We start from the raw sequence: 16093 nt of genomic DNA, 5'->3' as shown, positions 1-16093 counted from the left end.
ATTTTGATATCTATTTTGTCTGATATGAGAATTGCTACTCCAGCTTTCTTTTGATTTCCATTTGCATGGAATATCTTTTTCCATCCCCTCACTTTCAGTCTGTACGTGCCCCTAGGTCTGAAGTGGGTGTCTCTTTTTTTTTTTTTTTTTTTTTTTTTGCGGTACGCAGGCCTCTCACTGCTGCGGCCTCTCTCCCACCACGGAGCACAGGCTCCGGACACGCAGGCCCAACGGCCATGGCTCACGGTCCCAGCCGCTCCGTGGCATGTGGGATCCTCCTGGACTGGGGCACGAACCCACGTCCCCTGCATCGGCAGGTGGACTCTCAACCACTGCGCCACCAGGGAAGCCCTGAAGTGGGTCTCTTGTATACAGCACATATATGGGTCTTATTTTTGTATCCATTCAGCCAGTCTATGTCTTTTGGTTGGAGCATTTAATCCATTTACATTTAAGGTAAGTATCAATATGTATGGTCCTACTACCATTTTCTTCATTGTTTTGGGTTTGTTTTTGTAGGTCCTTTTCTTCTCTTGTGTTTCCCACTTAGAGAAGTTCCTTTAGCATTTGTTGTGGAGCTGGTTTGGTGGTGGTGAATTCTCTTAGCTTTTGCCTGTCTGTAAAGGTTTTAATTTCTCTGTCAAAGCTGAATGAGATCCTTGCTGGGTAGAGTAATCTTGGTTGTAGGTTCTTCTCTTTCATCACTTTAAATATGTCCTGCCATTCCCTTCTGGCTTGCAGAGTTTCTGCTGAAAGATCAGCTGTTAACCTTATGGGGATTCCCTTGTATGTTATTTGTTGTTTTTCCCTTGCTTCTTTTAATATTTTTTCTTCATTTAATTTTTGATAGTTTGATTAATATGTGTCTTGGCATGTTTCTCCTTAGATTTATCCTGTATGGGACTCTCTGCACTTCCTGGACTTGATTAACTATTTCCTTGCCCATATTAGGGAAGGTTTCACCTATAATGTCTTCAAATATTTTCTCATCCCTTTCTTTTTCTCTTCTTCTTCTGGAACCCCAATAATTCGAATGTTGGTGCGTTTAATATTGTTGCAGAGGTCTCTAAGACTGTCCTCAGTTCTTTTCAGTCTTTTTTCTTTATTCTGCTCTGCAGTAGTTATTTCCACTATTTTATCTTCCAGGTCACTTATCCGTTTTTCTGCCTCAGTTATTCTGTTGATTCCTTCTAGAGAATATTTAATTTCACATATTGTGTTGTTCATCAGTTTGTTTGCTCTTTAGTTTTTCTAGGTCCTTGTTAAACGTTTCTTGTATTTTCTCTATTCTACTTCCAAGATTTTGGATCATCTTAACTATCATTATTCTGAATTCTTTTTCAGGTAGACTGCCTATTTCTTCTTCATTTGTTAGGTCTGGTGGGTTTTTACCTTGCTCCTTCATCTGCTGTGTGTTTCTCTGTCTTCTCATTTTGCTTAACTCACTGTGTTTTGGGTGTCCTTTTCACAGGCTGCAGGTTCGTAGTTCCCGTTGTTTTTGTTGTCTGACCCCAGTGTCTAAGGCTGGTTCAGTGGGTTGTGTAGGCTTCCTGGTATAGGGGACTAGTGCCTGTGTTCTGGTTGATGGGGCTGGATCTTGTCTTTCTGGTGGTCAGGTCCGTGTCCAGTGGTGTGTTTTGGGGTGTCTGTGACCTTATTATGATTTTAGGCAGCCTCTCTGCTAATGCATGCAGTTGTGTTCCTGTCTTGCTAGTTGTTTGTCATAGGGTGTGCACCACTGTAGCTTGCTGGTCGTTGAGTGGAGCTGGGTCTTTGCGTTGAGATGGAGGTCTCTGGGAGAGCTTTTGCTGTTTGATATTGTGTGTAGCTGGGAGCTCTCCGGTGGACCAATGTCCTGAACTTGCCTCTCCCACCTCAGAGGCAGAGGCCTGACACCTGGCCGGAGCACCAAGACCCTGTCAACCACACGGCTCAGAAAAAAAGGGAGAAAAAAATAAAGAAAGAAAGAAAGAAAAAGTAAATTTATTAAAATAAAATATAATTATTAAAAATGAAATTGAAAAGTAATAGAAAAGGAAAAAGAAAAAGAAAGAAAGAAAGAAGAGAGCAACTAAACCAAAAAACAAATCCACCAATGATTACAAGCACTGAAAAGTATACTGAAAAAAAACCAAAAAAAAAAAAAAAACCGGACAGACAGAACCCTAGGACAAATGGTAACAGCAAAGCTATACAGACAAAATCGCACGAAGAAGCATACAAATACACATTCACAGAAAGAGAAAAAAGAATAAAAAAGTATATATCGTTGCTCCCAAAGTCCACTGCCTCAATTTTGGGATGATTCATTGTGTATTCAGGTATTCCACAGATGCAGGTACATCTAGTTGATTGTGGAGATTTAATCCGCTGCTGCTGAGGCTGCTGGGAGAGATTTCCCTTTCTCTTCTTTGTGCGCACAGCTCCCGGGGTTCAACTTTGGATTTGGCCTCACCTCTGCATGTAGGTCTCCTGAGGGCGTCTGTTCCCGTCCAAAGAGGATGGGGTAAAGTAGCAGGGGGCTACTGCTACTTTTAGGGGGTTCTGGCTCACTCAGGCTGGGGAGAGGGAGGGGTATGGAATGCTGGGCCAGCCTGCAGCAGCAGAGGCCGGCATGACGTTGCCCCAGCCTGAGGTGCGCCGTGTGTTCTGGGAAGTTGTCCCTGGATCACGGGACCCCGGCATTGGCAGGCTGCGCAGGCTCCCAGGAGGGGAGGTGTGGATAGGGACCTGTGCTTGCTCGCATGCTTCTTGGTGGCTGCAGAAGCAGCCTTAGCATTTCACGCCCGTTTCTGGTGTCTGTGCTGATAGCCACGGCTCACGCCCGTCTCTGGAGCTCGTTTAGGCGGTGCTCTGAATCCCCTCTCGTCGCACACCCCGAAACAATGGTCTCTCGCCTCTTAGGCAGGTCCAGACTTTTTCCCAGGCTCCCTCCCGGCTAGCTGTTGCACTCTAGCCCGCTTAAGGCTGTGTTCATGCAGCCAACCCCAGTCCTTTCCCCGGGGATCTGACCTCCGAAGCCCGAGCCTCAGCTCCCAGCCCCCACCTGCCCAGGCGGGTGAGCAGACAAGCCTCTCAGGCTGCTGAGTGCTCGTTGGCACCAATCCTCTGTGCGGGAATCTCTCCGCTTTGCCGTCTGCATCCCTGTTGCTGTGCTCTCCTTTGTGGCTCCAAAGCTTTCCCCCTCAGCCACCCGCAGTCTCCAACAGTGAAGGGGCTTCCTATGGTGGGGAAATTTTCCTCCTTCAAGCTCCCTCCCAGGGGTGCAGGTCCTGTCCCTATTATTTTGTCTGTGTTTTTTCTTTTTTCTTCTGCCCTACCCAGGTACGTGGGGAGTTCCTTGCCTTTAGGGAGGTCTGAGGTCTTTTGCAAGCATTCAGTAGGTGTTCTGTAGGAGTTGTTCCACATGTAGATGTATTTCTGATGTATTTGTGGGGACAAAGGTGATGTCCACGTCTTACTCTTCTGCCATCTTGAACTTCTCCCTTTTGTTATTTTTTTTAAGTTTAATTTTTTTAAATTGCAATCTATGTCCTTTTTTTAAAATAACATTTTCTTAGACTTTAAAATAAAGACTGTTACAAGCGGCAAAGAGGGACACTACATAATGATCAAGGGATCAATCCAAGAAGAAGAAATAATAATTATAAATATTTATGCACGCAATATAGGAGCACCTCAGTACATAAGGCAAATCCTAACAGCCATAAAAGGAGAAATCGACTGTAACACAATCATAGTAGGGGAGTTTAACACCCCACTTTCACCAATGGACAGATCATCCCAAATGAAAACAAATAAGGAAACACAAGATTTAAATGATACATTTAACAAGATGGCCTTAATTGATATTTATAGGACATTCCATCCCAAAACAGCAGAATAAACTTTTTTCTCAAGTGCTCATGGAACATTCTACAGGATAGATCATGTCTTGGGTCACAAATCAAGCCTTGGTAAATTTAAGAAAATTGAAATCATATCAAGTATCTTTTCCAACAACAATGCTACAAGGCTAGATATCAATTACAGGAAAAAAAAACCTAGAAAATACAAACAGATGGAGGCTAAACAATACACTACTAAATAACCAAGAGATCACTGAAGAAATCAAAGAGGAAATCAAAAAATACCTAGAAACAAGTGACAATGAAAACACGATGACCCAAAACCTATGGGATGCAGCGAAAACAGTTCTAAGAGGGAAGTTTATAGCAATACAGTCCTACCTCAAGAGACAAGAAAAATCTAAAATAAACAGCCTAACTTTGCACCTAAAGCAATTACAAAAAGAAGAAGAACAACAAAAAAAACCCCCAGGTTAGCAGAAGGAAAGAAATCTTAAAGATCAGATCAGAAATAAATGAAAAAGAAATGAAGAAAACAGTAACAAAGATCAATAAAACTAAAAGCTGGTTCTTTGAGAAGATAAACACACTTGATAAACCATTAGCCAGACTCATCAAGGAGAAAAAGGGAGAAGACTCAGATCAACAGAATTACAAATGAAAAAGGAGAAGTAACAATGGATACTGCAGAAATACAAAGGATCATGGGAGATTACTATAAGCAACTCTATGCCAATAAAATGGACAACCTGGAAGAAATGGACAAATTCTTAGAAAAGCACAACCTTCCAAGACTGAACCAAGAAGAAACAGAAAATATAAACAGACCAATCATAAACACTGAAATTGAGACTGTGATTAAAAATCTTCGAACAAACAAAAGCCCAGGACCAGATAGCTTCACAGGCAAATTCTACCAAACAGTTAGAGAATAGCTAACACCTGTCCTTCTCAAACTCTTCCAAAATATAGCAGAGGGAGGAACACTCCCAAACTCATTCTATGAGGCCATCATCACCCTGATACCAAAACTATACAGAGATGTCACAAAAAAAGAAAACTACAGGCTAACATTACTGATGCACATAGATAGAAAAATCCTTTACAAAATACTAGCAAATAGAATCCAACAGCACATTAAAAGGATCATACACCATGATCAAGTGGGCTTTATCTCAGGAATGCAAGGATTCTTCAGTGTATGAAATCAGTCAATTTGATACACCATATTAACAAATTGAAGGATAAAAACTATTTGATAAACTCAATAGATGCAGAAAAAGCTTTCTAGAAAATTCAGCACCCATTTATGATAAAAAACTCTCCAGAAAGTAGGCACAGAGGGAACCTACCTCAACATAATAAAAGCCATGTATGACAAACCCACAGCCAACATTGTTCTCAGTGGTGAAAAACTGAAAGCATTTCCTCTAAGATCAGGAACAAGACAAGGCTGCCCAGTCTCACCACTGTTATTCAACATAGTTTTGGAAGTTTTGGCCACAGGAATCAGGGAAGAAAAAGAAAGTAAAGGCATCCAAATCAGAAGAGAAGTAAAACTGTCACTGTTTGCAGATAACATGTTACTATACATAGAGAAGCCTTAAGATGCTACCAGAAAACTACTAGAGCTAATCAGTGAATTTGGTAGAGTAGCAGGATACAAAATTAATGCACAGAAATCTCTTGCATTCCTATACGCAAATGATGAAAAATCTGAAAGAGAAATTCAGGAAACACTCCCATTTATCATTGCAACAAAAAGGATAGAATACCTAGGAATAAACCTACCTAAGGAGACAAAAGTCCTGTATGCAGAAAACTATAAGACACTGATAAAAGAAATTAAAGGTGGTACAAGCAGATGGAGAGATATACCATGTCCTCGGATTGGAAGCATCAACATTGTGAAAACGACTATACTACCCAAAGCAATCTACAGATTCAATGCAATCCCCATCAAACTACCACTGGCATTGTTCACAGAACTAGAACAAAAAAAAGTCACAATTTGTATGGAAACGCAAACGACCCCAAAAGCCAAAGCAATCTAAAAAAGAAAAACGGAGCTGGAAGAATCAGGTTTCCAGACTTCAGACTATACTACAAAGCTACAGTAATCAAGACCGTATGGTACTGGCACAAAGACAGAAATATAGATCAATGGAATAGGATAGAAAGCCCAGAGAGAACCCCATGCACATATGGTCACCTTATTTTTGATAAAGGGGAGAAGAGTATACAGTGGAGAAAAGGCAGCATCTTCAATAAGTGGTGCTGGGAAAGCTGGACAGTTGCATGTAAAAGAATGAAATTAGAACACTTCCTAACACCATACGCAAAAATAAACTCAAAATGGATTAAAGGCCAAATGTAACGCCAGACACTATTAAACACTTAGAGGAAAATGTAGGCAGAACACTCTAGGACATAAGTCACAGCAAGATCCTTTTTGACCCACTTCCTAGAGAAATGGAAATAAAAACAAAAATAAACAAATGGGACCTAATGAAACTTAAAAGCTTTTGCACAGCAAAGGAAACCATAAACAAAATGAAAAGACCACCCTCAGAATGTGAGAAAATATTTGCAAACGAAGCAACTGACAAACGATTAATGTCCGAAATGCAGAAGCAGCTCATGCAGCTCAATCTTACTAAAGCAAACAACCCAATCCAAAAATGGGCAGAAGACCTAAATAGACATTTCTCCAAGGAAGATATACAGATTGCCAACAAACACATGAAAAGATGCTCAACATCACTAATCATTAGAGAAATGCAAATCAAAACTACAGTGAGATATCACCTCACAGCGGTCAGAATGGCCATCATCAAAAAATCTACAAACAGTAAATGCTGGAGAGGGTGTGGAGAAAAGGAACCCTCCTGCACTGCTGATGGGAATGTAAATTGATACCGCCTCTATGGAGAACAGTATGGAGGTTCCTTAAGGAACTAAAAGTAGAACTACCATATGACCCAGTAATCCCACTACTGGGCATATACCCTGAGAAAACCATAATTCAAAAAGAGTCATGTACCACAACGTTCATTGCAGCACTATTTACAATAGCCAGGACATAGAAGCAACTTAAGTGTTCATCGACAGGTGAGTGGATAAAGAAGATCATATATACAATGGAATATTAGCCATAAAAAGAAACGAAATCGAGTTATTTGTAGTGAGGAGGATGGGCATAGAGTCTGTCATACAGAGTGAAGTAAGTCAGAAAGAGAAAAACAAATACTGTATGCTACACATATATGTGGAATCTAAGAAGAAAAAAAACGGTTCTGATTAACCTAAGGGCAAGACAGAAATAAAGACAGAGACGTAGAGAATGGACTTAAGGACGTGGGGAGGGGGAAGGGTAAGCTGGGATGAAGTGAGAGAGCAGCATTGACACATATACACTATGAAATGTAAGATAGCTAGTGGGAAGCAGCTGTATAGCACAGGGAGATCAGCTCGGTGCTTTGTGACCACCTAGAGGGGTGGGATATGGAAGGTGGGAGGGAGACCCAAGAGGGAGGGGATATGGGGATATATGTATGCATATAGCTGATTCACTCTGTTATCCAGCAGAAACTAACACACCATTTTAAAGCAATTATACTCCAATAAAGATGTTAAAATAAAGTAAAATAACATTTTCTTACTTGCCACAAGAATGCTCCAGGTTCATCTTAAAGTTATTTTTCCAAAGGGTTCTAATTCTTTTTTAGTGGCAGAGGTCTAGAATTCACTATCTTGGCACCATGTAAGTGGTAAGAGGTAAAGGGGGAAGAAATCACAGAACAGTTCACTCATGCTCATTTTGGACACAGTCTGCTTGGCGTGATCGGCCCTTGTCCCTACTGTTTAGACTAGGCATTTAACACGGTTTTCATTTCTGTAGCCTTATAGTATGTTCTGATTTCAGAGCAAGTTACCTATTATTATTTCTAGATTTTTTTGACCTTTTAAAAATATTCTGTTTTTTACATGAATTTTAGAATCACATGTCAAAATTCAAGTTCCAAAAAATTTTCGTTGATGTTTTAAAAAGTGTTGCATTTATTATTAGTTTAGGGTAGGATTTATCTATTTTTTTTGCAAGATTGGGATTAATAAATGACTTCATTTTTTTCTTCCATTACAGGCTCCAGGAAAAGGCTTATAGTTTTTATCACATAACTCTCGTGTGTCTCTTGTTAAAATTGTTATAGTATAATTGTTTGTAGTTTTGTGTTTGTGAATAGTATCTTTTTAACATTTCTTCTGTTGTCAGTTAACACATATGGAAAAGTGCCTAAACCATGGATGTATAGTAATGAATTTTATTTAACCAGGAACCAGGTCAATAAATAGAACCTTGCTGGCACCCTGAGGCTCCCCTGTATGCCCTTTCCTAATCACAACCCCCCTCCCTTCCTTTCCTCCTAAAGCCAGCAAATTACGGAAACTAGAGCTGCTTATTAATACATTGTTCAATACAGGGAAATATGACAGTTAAGCAGGGGAGGCTTTCTTCCCTGCCACAGAATTCTTCAGAGGTATTTACTCTGTGGTCCTTTATGTAAGGGCCAAAGAATAATATAATTGACTATTTTTAAGGCTAGCTTTATGAGACAGGCAGATTTATATTTCTTAATTCTGTTTTGTACAGAACGATTCCATCCTTGATTGAGTAAAGCAGAGATTACAATATAAATTAAAAAGAGTCTTTCCAAGGTTTGTTTTGTTTAGATGTCAAAATAGTAGCCTTAGATTATCTAGCTTGATAGAGAAGCTGAAACGGTTGTTCTGGTTTTTCTTAATGAGGTTGTGGAAATTGCTCAGACCATTTACCAGCCTCAGCTCCCTTCCGGTGCTGCTGATGATCAAGATAAATGCATGGTTTCTTTTCTGCCTCTCTTAGATTTTGGTGTCCAGTTCTGTCTTGGGGCCTCTTCTCACTGTGTACTTTGTATCTGAGCTGTCTCATACTATTGCTTTAGTGCCTACGTTTATCCTCATAAAATCCACTTTTATTTCCCAGACCAGGCTTTCCTGACCTGTGATTCTCTTAAATTCAAATAATTGACTTTTAGGGTCATCTTAACATCTACCTGATTGAGTTGTTAGGGATCAGGAATTTGACCAAAGTCTGGCCTAGGGAAATTTTTGCAGAATAGGAAGTACAGAGGAAACAGCCTATGGAAATGATTGGTTACGCTATAAAATATGTTATATTCATTATATTATTAGATATATTATCATTAGTTTCAATGCTTCATCTCTATCTTCATACAAATAGGGTCTTTATAGTTGTTTGTACCTTTTGAGAAATGATCTTGGTATTATGCTTGAAGTGTTAATTCCAAAAACTTTGTCTATTTCTCCCTATCTTTAACTTTCTGAAGTGCTAATTAGAAAGCGCCCATATTCTTACAGATATTAATAGCACTAAGTTAGTGGTGGCTTTGCCACCACGTTGTTAGTTGGGGCTCTTTTTTATTTTCAATTCTGTCTCAGTGAATTCATAAATGAATATCTGTTTCTGAAAAATGCAACTTTAAAATCCCTAATGTTACAATTCTCTTTCGATTATAGTGGGGTTTTTTTTTTTAAGAAATATACTAATAACTTTTGGTTTTGCTTCTAGAAAAACTGATTGCTTATCAACGAGAATTTCTTGCTTTGAAAGAACGGCTCCGAATAGCTGAACACAGAATCTCTCAGCGGTCTTCCGAACTCAATGCCATTGTACAGCAGTTCAAGCGTGTAGGAGCAGAAACAAACAGAAGTAAGGATACGGTGAATAAATTTTCAGGTACAGACGATAGTTTTGGTTTTATGAAAAGGTTACCTTTTCAACGGGTCATGTGAAATACTCTCTTTGAAAGTTGTCTAGAGTCGCTTATCAGCCAACATTTGTTACCCTGTACAGAGAGAAAAATCACCATACAAAACTTTTTCTATTGTGGTTAATTATAAAACAAGTTTATTAATTGCTAAATTTGATTTAAAGAGAGTAATATTAAGTTTCAGTTGTATAAATTTCACTGCCAATAGTGAAGAACCAGCATCTTTTAAAAAAAAACATTTAGAATGAGACTAAAATTTAACTTGGTGTTTATGCATATTTCTCTTGTGACTTGTGTGGACTTCAGATGGACTCTGGGGAACCTTTGAGCTATTTGAAGCAATTAGTGCTCTCAGATATGACTTATAAGAAATTAAAAGATACAGTTTTATAATGGGTACTTTTGGGGGTACCTGACCTGTTCCCTCTGAGAAATTCTGGTTTGAGTGAAATGAATATCAACCATCTTCTGTTTCTTTCCTCTTCTTATTCTAATGACTAAATTGATATATGTATATAATCAGTTGACTCCAAATCTACAAAATCTTCCAAGAATAATGTACTTTTTCATTTAGCATTATCTTTTATAATCTTTCACCATTAATTCCTCTCATCTTGAGATCCACTACCTTACCTTGTTTTTAGAGATTCATGCCCCTTTCTTCCCCTCCTGATTATAAAATTTGTATTATGGCACAGTAACATTTGAAATTATGGAATGGTTAACAGTCTTTGTTTTCTTCTAGTCTTTTTTCCATGCATATTTTTCTTCAAAAGTGTAATTGTGTGTTTTATGGCCTTATTTTTGCTCTTGAAATTATGCTATTAGCATTTTACTATGGCATTGAATATTCTTTTAAAATACCATTTTTGATGACATATATCAGCTAATCATATACTATAATATATTAAATATGTTTCTACAAATAGGCAAATAGGATTTTTCTGGGTTGTTCTTGTCCCCCAATTTATAACTCTTGTGAAGAACAGCTCTGTATATAAATCAATTACTTGTACGGTAGGCCTTAAGTTATTTTCATTAGATTATGACTTTCTTAAAAACAGAATCTGTGTTTTGATGACTGTTGATTTCCAACCACATGCCACAGTGGCTGGAACAAAACCGATAATTCACTAAATATTTATTGATTGCATAGAAGTTAAATTCCTAAAAGGGAAATTACTGAATAATAGGGCAGGAATGTTTTAAGCGTTTTGATGCTGTTCTTAATAGCTGAAACATTTATCACATTATCACCACAATTTAATATTACTGTTTAATCTGCTAACTTAATATGATGGGTAGATATTGTTGTCTTGTAATTTGTAGTTGTTGCTTTTACATGAGGTTAAACTTTAATTGCATGTGTGATAGTTTCGTTTCTTTTGTGAACTTTCGGTTCTGAATATTCAGAGTATTTTAAGGGAATTTTCATATTGCTCTGTATAAAATTGTTATTGAGACTGCAAGTCCTTACTGCTAGCTTCCTTATTTAAAAGGTTAAGTTCTAGTTCAATGGAATTGTGAAACAATATTGATTATCCTATCAAGGTTTTATTTTCTATTATATTAAATGGTTCATTGGTTCCTCTCATAAAAACTGAAAAACGATTTGAAAGTTATGAACTGTACCAAACATTCTCAATTTGTGCTGTTTAAATTAGTGTGTACTTGAACTAAAAAAAAAAACTTCCATGTGAAATTTTGGTCAAATATAATAGCACAAAAAAGTGAAAGTTACTGGTGGTCGTTGTACTTATTATTACTACATTTTCATGAGTGGATAGCGTGTTTACAGTCTGTCCCCCAGGGCTTGAGTTCTGACACATTATAAAGGTGAGTGGTTCACATTCTATCTTCTCGTGGTACTCTGGCTGACCTTTTTAGCTTCATTCAGACTGTTCTCATCATCATGACTCTGTGAGACTCTGGTTGCCTAAGTGTCCATGGAAATATCATTGATTAGGATAGAAAATTCTTTTAGTTCTCATAAATTTTTACCACTATCTTTGTAACATCAACAACTTCTATAAGTGAGGTATTACCGTGGATTGATTATACTTCTGTATTTCAGATGGTACCCTAAAGCTCTTGAGGGAGTTAACAAGCAAAAAATCTCTTCAAGTGCCAAGTATTTATTATCATTTGCCTCATTTATTACAAAATGAAGGAAGCCTTCAACCTGTTGTGCAGATTGGTAATGGAAGAACAGGAGGTATGTTTGTTTTGTTTCCTATTGTATTTGCACTGCTGGTCTTAATTATGTCTTGGAGTATTATGTTGACCATTATAAGTCAGGCAAGTCGGGAGTCAAGATGGCGGACTAGGAGGATGCAGAATTCGCATCTCTGCACAACTAGGGCACCTACCAGGCACCAGTGGGGGACCACAGACACCTAAGGGGCGGGAGGAACCCCCAGTGATGGGGAAGGACGTGGGGCGTGGGGGGAGTGAAGGGGGAGGAGAAGTGGAGGCGGGACAGGACTGGCGTCCCTGAGGGGTGGCTGGGGGAGGGGAAGGGATCCCATGCCAAAGCAGGAAATTGGGGAACCACTGGGAGAGCAGAGGATCAAAAGGGAGCGTGGCCAGGTTTCCCCTGCCCACTTGGGCCCCTGGGAGCCTGCTGCGATCCCAGGACTGGTCCTCTGCCCACCAAGGCCCCCTCCAGCCATGCGGGTCCTGAGGGAGTGGGAGGGAGGGAAGGGGAGCAAAAATAAAGGCCGGACCTCTGGGTGGGAGAGGGGAGGAGTTCCTACACCCAGCGGGACCCACCCACGGTTAGGGGTCCAGTGGTGATGGGGGAGACCCTGGGGGAGATGGTGGGGGAGGGGCGTGGAGGAACAAAAGGGAACACGGGCAGCGCTTTCCCTGTCCACTTACGCACCGGGGAGCCTGTTGGGCTTCTGGGCCTAATCCTCTACCCTTGGAACTTCCCTCTTGCCATGCCGAGCCCAAGCCCCGACCCTACACCCCCACCTCTACACTCAGAGGACCCCCCTGCATCGGGCTGGGCGTAAACCCCACCCACACACCCTTACTCAAGGCCTTACCTCCAAACTCCGGAACTCCGCACTCCAGAGACCCTCCTTTAGACATGCTGCCTCTCTCCTTCCATGCAGGTCCTAAGCAGAGGCCCCGCCCCACGCTTGAACGTCACCCTGCCTAGGCCCCGCCCCCAAGGCCTTTTCTGGCTGTGTGTCTTGAGCCTAGGACCCGCCCCATGCTCACCTCCACCCGCCTTGTTCCCCCCCCCACCCTAAACCCCGCTGCTGCCTAAGTTCCACCCCTGCCTAAACTCTGCCCCCATAGCCAAGGCTTTTTTTTTTTTTTTTTCCCTTTTTTCCTCTTTTAGATTGGGGTTCTGTTTTACCTTGTTGATTCATTTATATTCTTATTTTTCCTAATCTTTTATTTTTCTAATTTTATTTTATTCCTTATACTTCGTTATAGTTCTCTCCTTTTGGCTTGTTCACCCCCCTTTTTTTTCTTTTTTCTGTTGTGGTTTTATTTTACCTTGTTGCAGTTGTTTCAATTATATTTTTATTTTTCCTAATATATTTTTCTAATTTTATTTTGTTTTTTATTCTTTGATATTGTACTGCTCCTTTTTTCTTTCTTTCTTTCTTTTTTCTTTTTTTTTGCCACGTCATGCAGCTTGCGGGATCTTGGTTCCCAGGCCAGAGGTTGGGCCAGAGTTCCTGTGGTGGGAGCTCCAATTCCTAACCGCTGGACTAACAGAGAACCTCAGACCCCAGGGAATATTAATCAGAGTGAGGCCTCCTGGAGGTTCTAATCTCAGCACCAAGACCTGGCTCTATCCAACTGCCTGCAAACTCCAGTGCTGGACACCTCAGGCCAAACAACAAGTAAGATAGGAATATAGCCTCACCCATCAAAAAAAAAAAAAAAAGAAACGAGAAAAAATATGTTACAGATGAAGGAGCAAGGTAAAAACCTACAAGACCAAATAAATGAAGATGAAATACGCAACCTACCTGAAAAAGAATTCAGAATAATGACAGTAAAGATGACCCCAAATCTTGAAAACAGAACGGAGAAAATATAAGAAACATTTAACAAGGATCTAGAAGAACTAAAGAGCAAAGAAACAGTGATGAACAAAATAACTGAAATTAAAAATACTGTAGAAGGAATCAATAGCAGAATAACTGAGGCAGAAGAATGGATAAGTGACCTGGAAGATAAAATGGTGGAAATAACTTCCAGGGAGCAGAATAAAGAAAAAAGAATGAAAAGAATTGAGGACAGTCTCAGAGACCTCTGAGACAACATTAAATGCACCAACATTCGAATTACAGGGGCCCCAGAAGAAGAAGAAAAAGGGTCTGAGAAAATATTTGGAGAGATTATAGTCGAAAACTTCCCTAACATGGGAATGGAAATAGTCAATCAAGTCCAGGAAGCACAGAGTCCCATACAGGATAAACCCAAAGAGAAACACACTGAGACACATATTATTCAAACTATTAAAAATTAAATACAAAGAAAAAATATTAAAAGAAGCAAGGGAAAAACAACAAATAACATACAAGGGAATCCCCATAAGGTTAACAGCTGATCTTTCAGCAGAAACTCTGCAAGCCAGAAGGGAGTGACAGGACATATTTAAAGTGATGAAAGGGAAAAACCTACAACCAAGATTACTCTACCCAGCAAGGATCTCATTCAGCTTTGACAGAGAAATTAAAACCTTTACAGACAGGGAAAAGCTAAGAGAATTCACCACCACCAAACCAGCTCTACAACAAATGCTAAAGGAACTTCTCTAAGTGGGAAACACAAGAGAAGAAAAGGACCTACAAAAACAAACCCAAAACAATGAAGAAAATGGTAGTAGGAACATACATATCGATAATTATCTTAAATGTAAATGGATTAAATGCTCCAGCCAAAAGATATAGACTGGCTGAATGGATACAAAAATAAGACCCATATATGTGCTGTATACAAGAGACCCACTTCAGACCTAGGGACACATACAGACCGAAAGTGAGGGGATGGAAAAAGATATTCCATGCAAATGGAAATCAAAAGAAAGCTGGAGTAGCAATTCTCATATCAGACAAAATAGACTTAAAATAAAGACTGTTACAAGAGACAAAGAAGGACACTAAATAATAATCAAGGGATCAACCCAAGAAAAATACATAACCATTTTAAATATTTATGCACCCAACATAGGAGCACCTCAATACATAAGGCAAATGCTAACAGCCATAAAAGGGGATCTACAGGAACACAGTCATAGTAGGGGAGTTTAACACCCCACTTTCACCAATGGACAGATCATCCAAAATGAAAATAAATAAGGAAACATAAGCTTTAAATGACACATTAAACAAGATGGACTTAATTGATATTTATAGAACATTCCATCCCAAAACAAGAGAATACACTTTCTTCTCAAGTGTTCATGGAACATTCTCCAGGATAGACCACATCTGGGGTCACAAGTCAAGCCTTGATAAATTTAAGCAAATTGAAATCGTTATCAAGTATCTTTTCCAACCACAGTTCTATGAGAGTAGATATCAGTTAGAGGAAAAAAACTGTAAAGTATACAAACACATGGAGGCTAAACAATACACTACTAAACAACCAAGAGATCACTGAAGAAATCAAAGAAGAAATCAAAAAATACCTAGAAACAAATGACAATGAAAACACGATGACTGAAAATCTGTGGGATGTGACAAGAGCAGTTCCAAGAGGGAAGTTTATAGCAATACAATCCTACCTCAAGAAACAAGAAAAATATCAAATAAACAACCTAACCTTATACCTAAAGCAATTAGAAAAGAAGAACAAAAAAACCCCAAAGTTAGCAGAAGGAAGGAAATCATAAAAATCAGATCATAAATAAATGAAAAAGAAATGAAGGAAACAATAGTAAAGATCAGTACAACTAAAAGCTGGTTCTTTGAGAAGATAAACAAAATTGATAAACCATTAGCCAGACTCATCAAGAAAAAAAGGGAGAAGACTCAAACCAACAGAATAAGAAATGAAAAAGTAGAAGTAACAGCTGACACTGCAGAAATACAAAGGATCATGTGAGATTGCTAAAAGCAACTCTATGCCAATAAAATAGACAACCTGGAAGAAATGGACAAATTCTTTAAAAAGCACAGCCTTCTGAGACTGAACCAGGAAGAAATAGAAAATATAAAGAGACCAGTCACAAGTCTGAACTGAAACTGTGATTAAAAATCTTCCAACAAACAAAAGCCCGGGACCAGATGGCTTCACAGGAGAATTCTATCAAACATTTAGAGGAGCACTAACATCTATCCTTCTCCAACTCTTCCAAAATACAGCAGAGGGAATAACACTCCCAAACTCATTCTATGAGGCCATCATCACCCTGATACCAAAAGCATACAGAGATGTCAC

The 16093-nt window shown here is 39.3% G+C and overlaps 1 protein-coding gene across 1 annotated transcript in view; it reads left to right on the top strand.

The window, feature by feature from the left end:
* MGAT4A (alpha-1,3-mannosyl-glycoprotein 4-beta-N-acetylglucosaminyltransferase A) overlaps window positions 1-16093 on the top strand; it is a 108595-nt gene that overhangs the window by 39338 nt on the left and 53164 nt on the right. Inside the window, 2 exon segments of the mRNA XM_032653359.1 lie at window positions 9478-9645; window positions 11754-11894. Of these exon segments, the coding sequence (XP_032509250.1) occupies window positions 9478-9645; window positions 11754-11894 (309 nt within the window).

Source organism: Phocoena sinus, chromosome 13, assembly GCF_008692025.1.
Source record: "Phocoena sinus isolate mPhoSin1 chromosome 13, mPhoSin1.pri, whole genome shotgun sequence".
NCBI lineage: Eukaryota > Metazoa > Chordata > Mammalia > Artiodactyla > Phocoenidae > Phocoena > Phocoena sinus.
The sequence above is the reverse complement of the archived record's forward strand: the minus strand, read 5'-3'. Positions and strand labels throughout refer to the sequence as shown.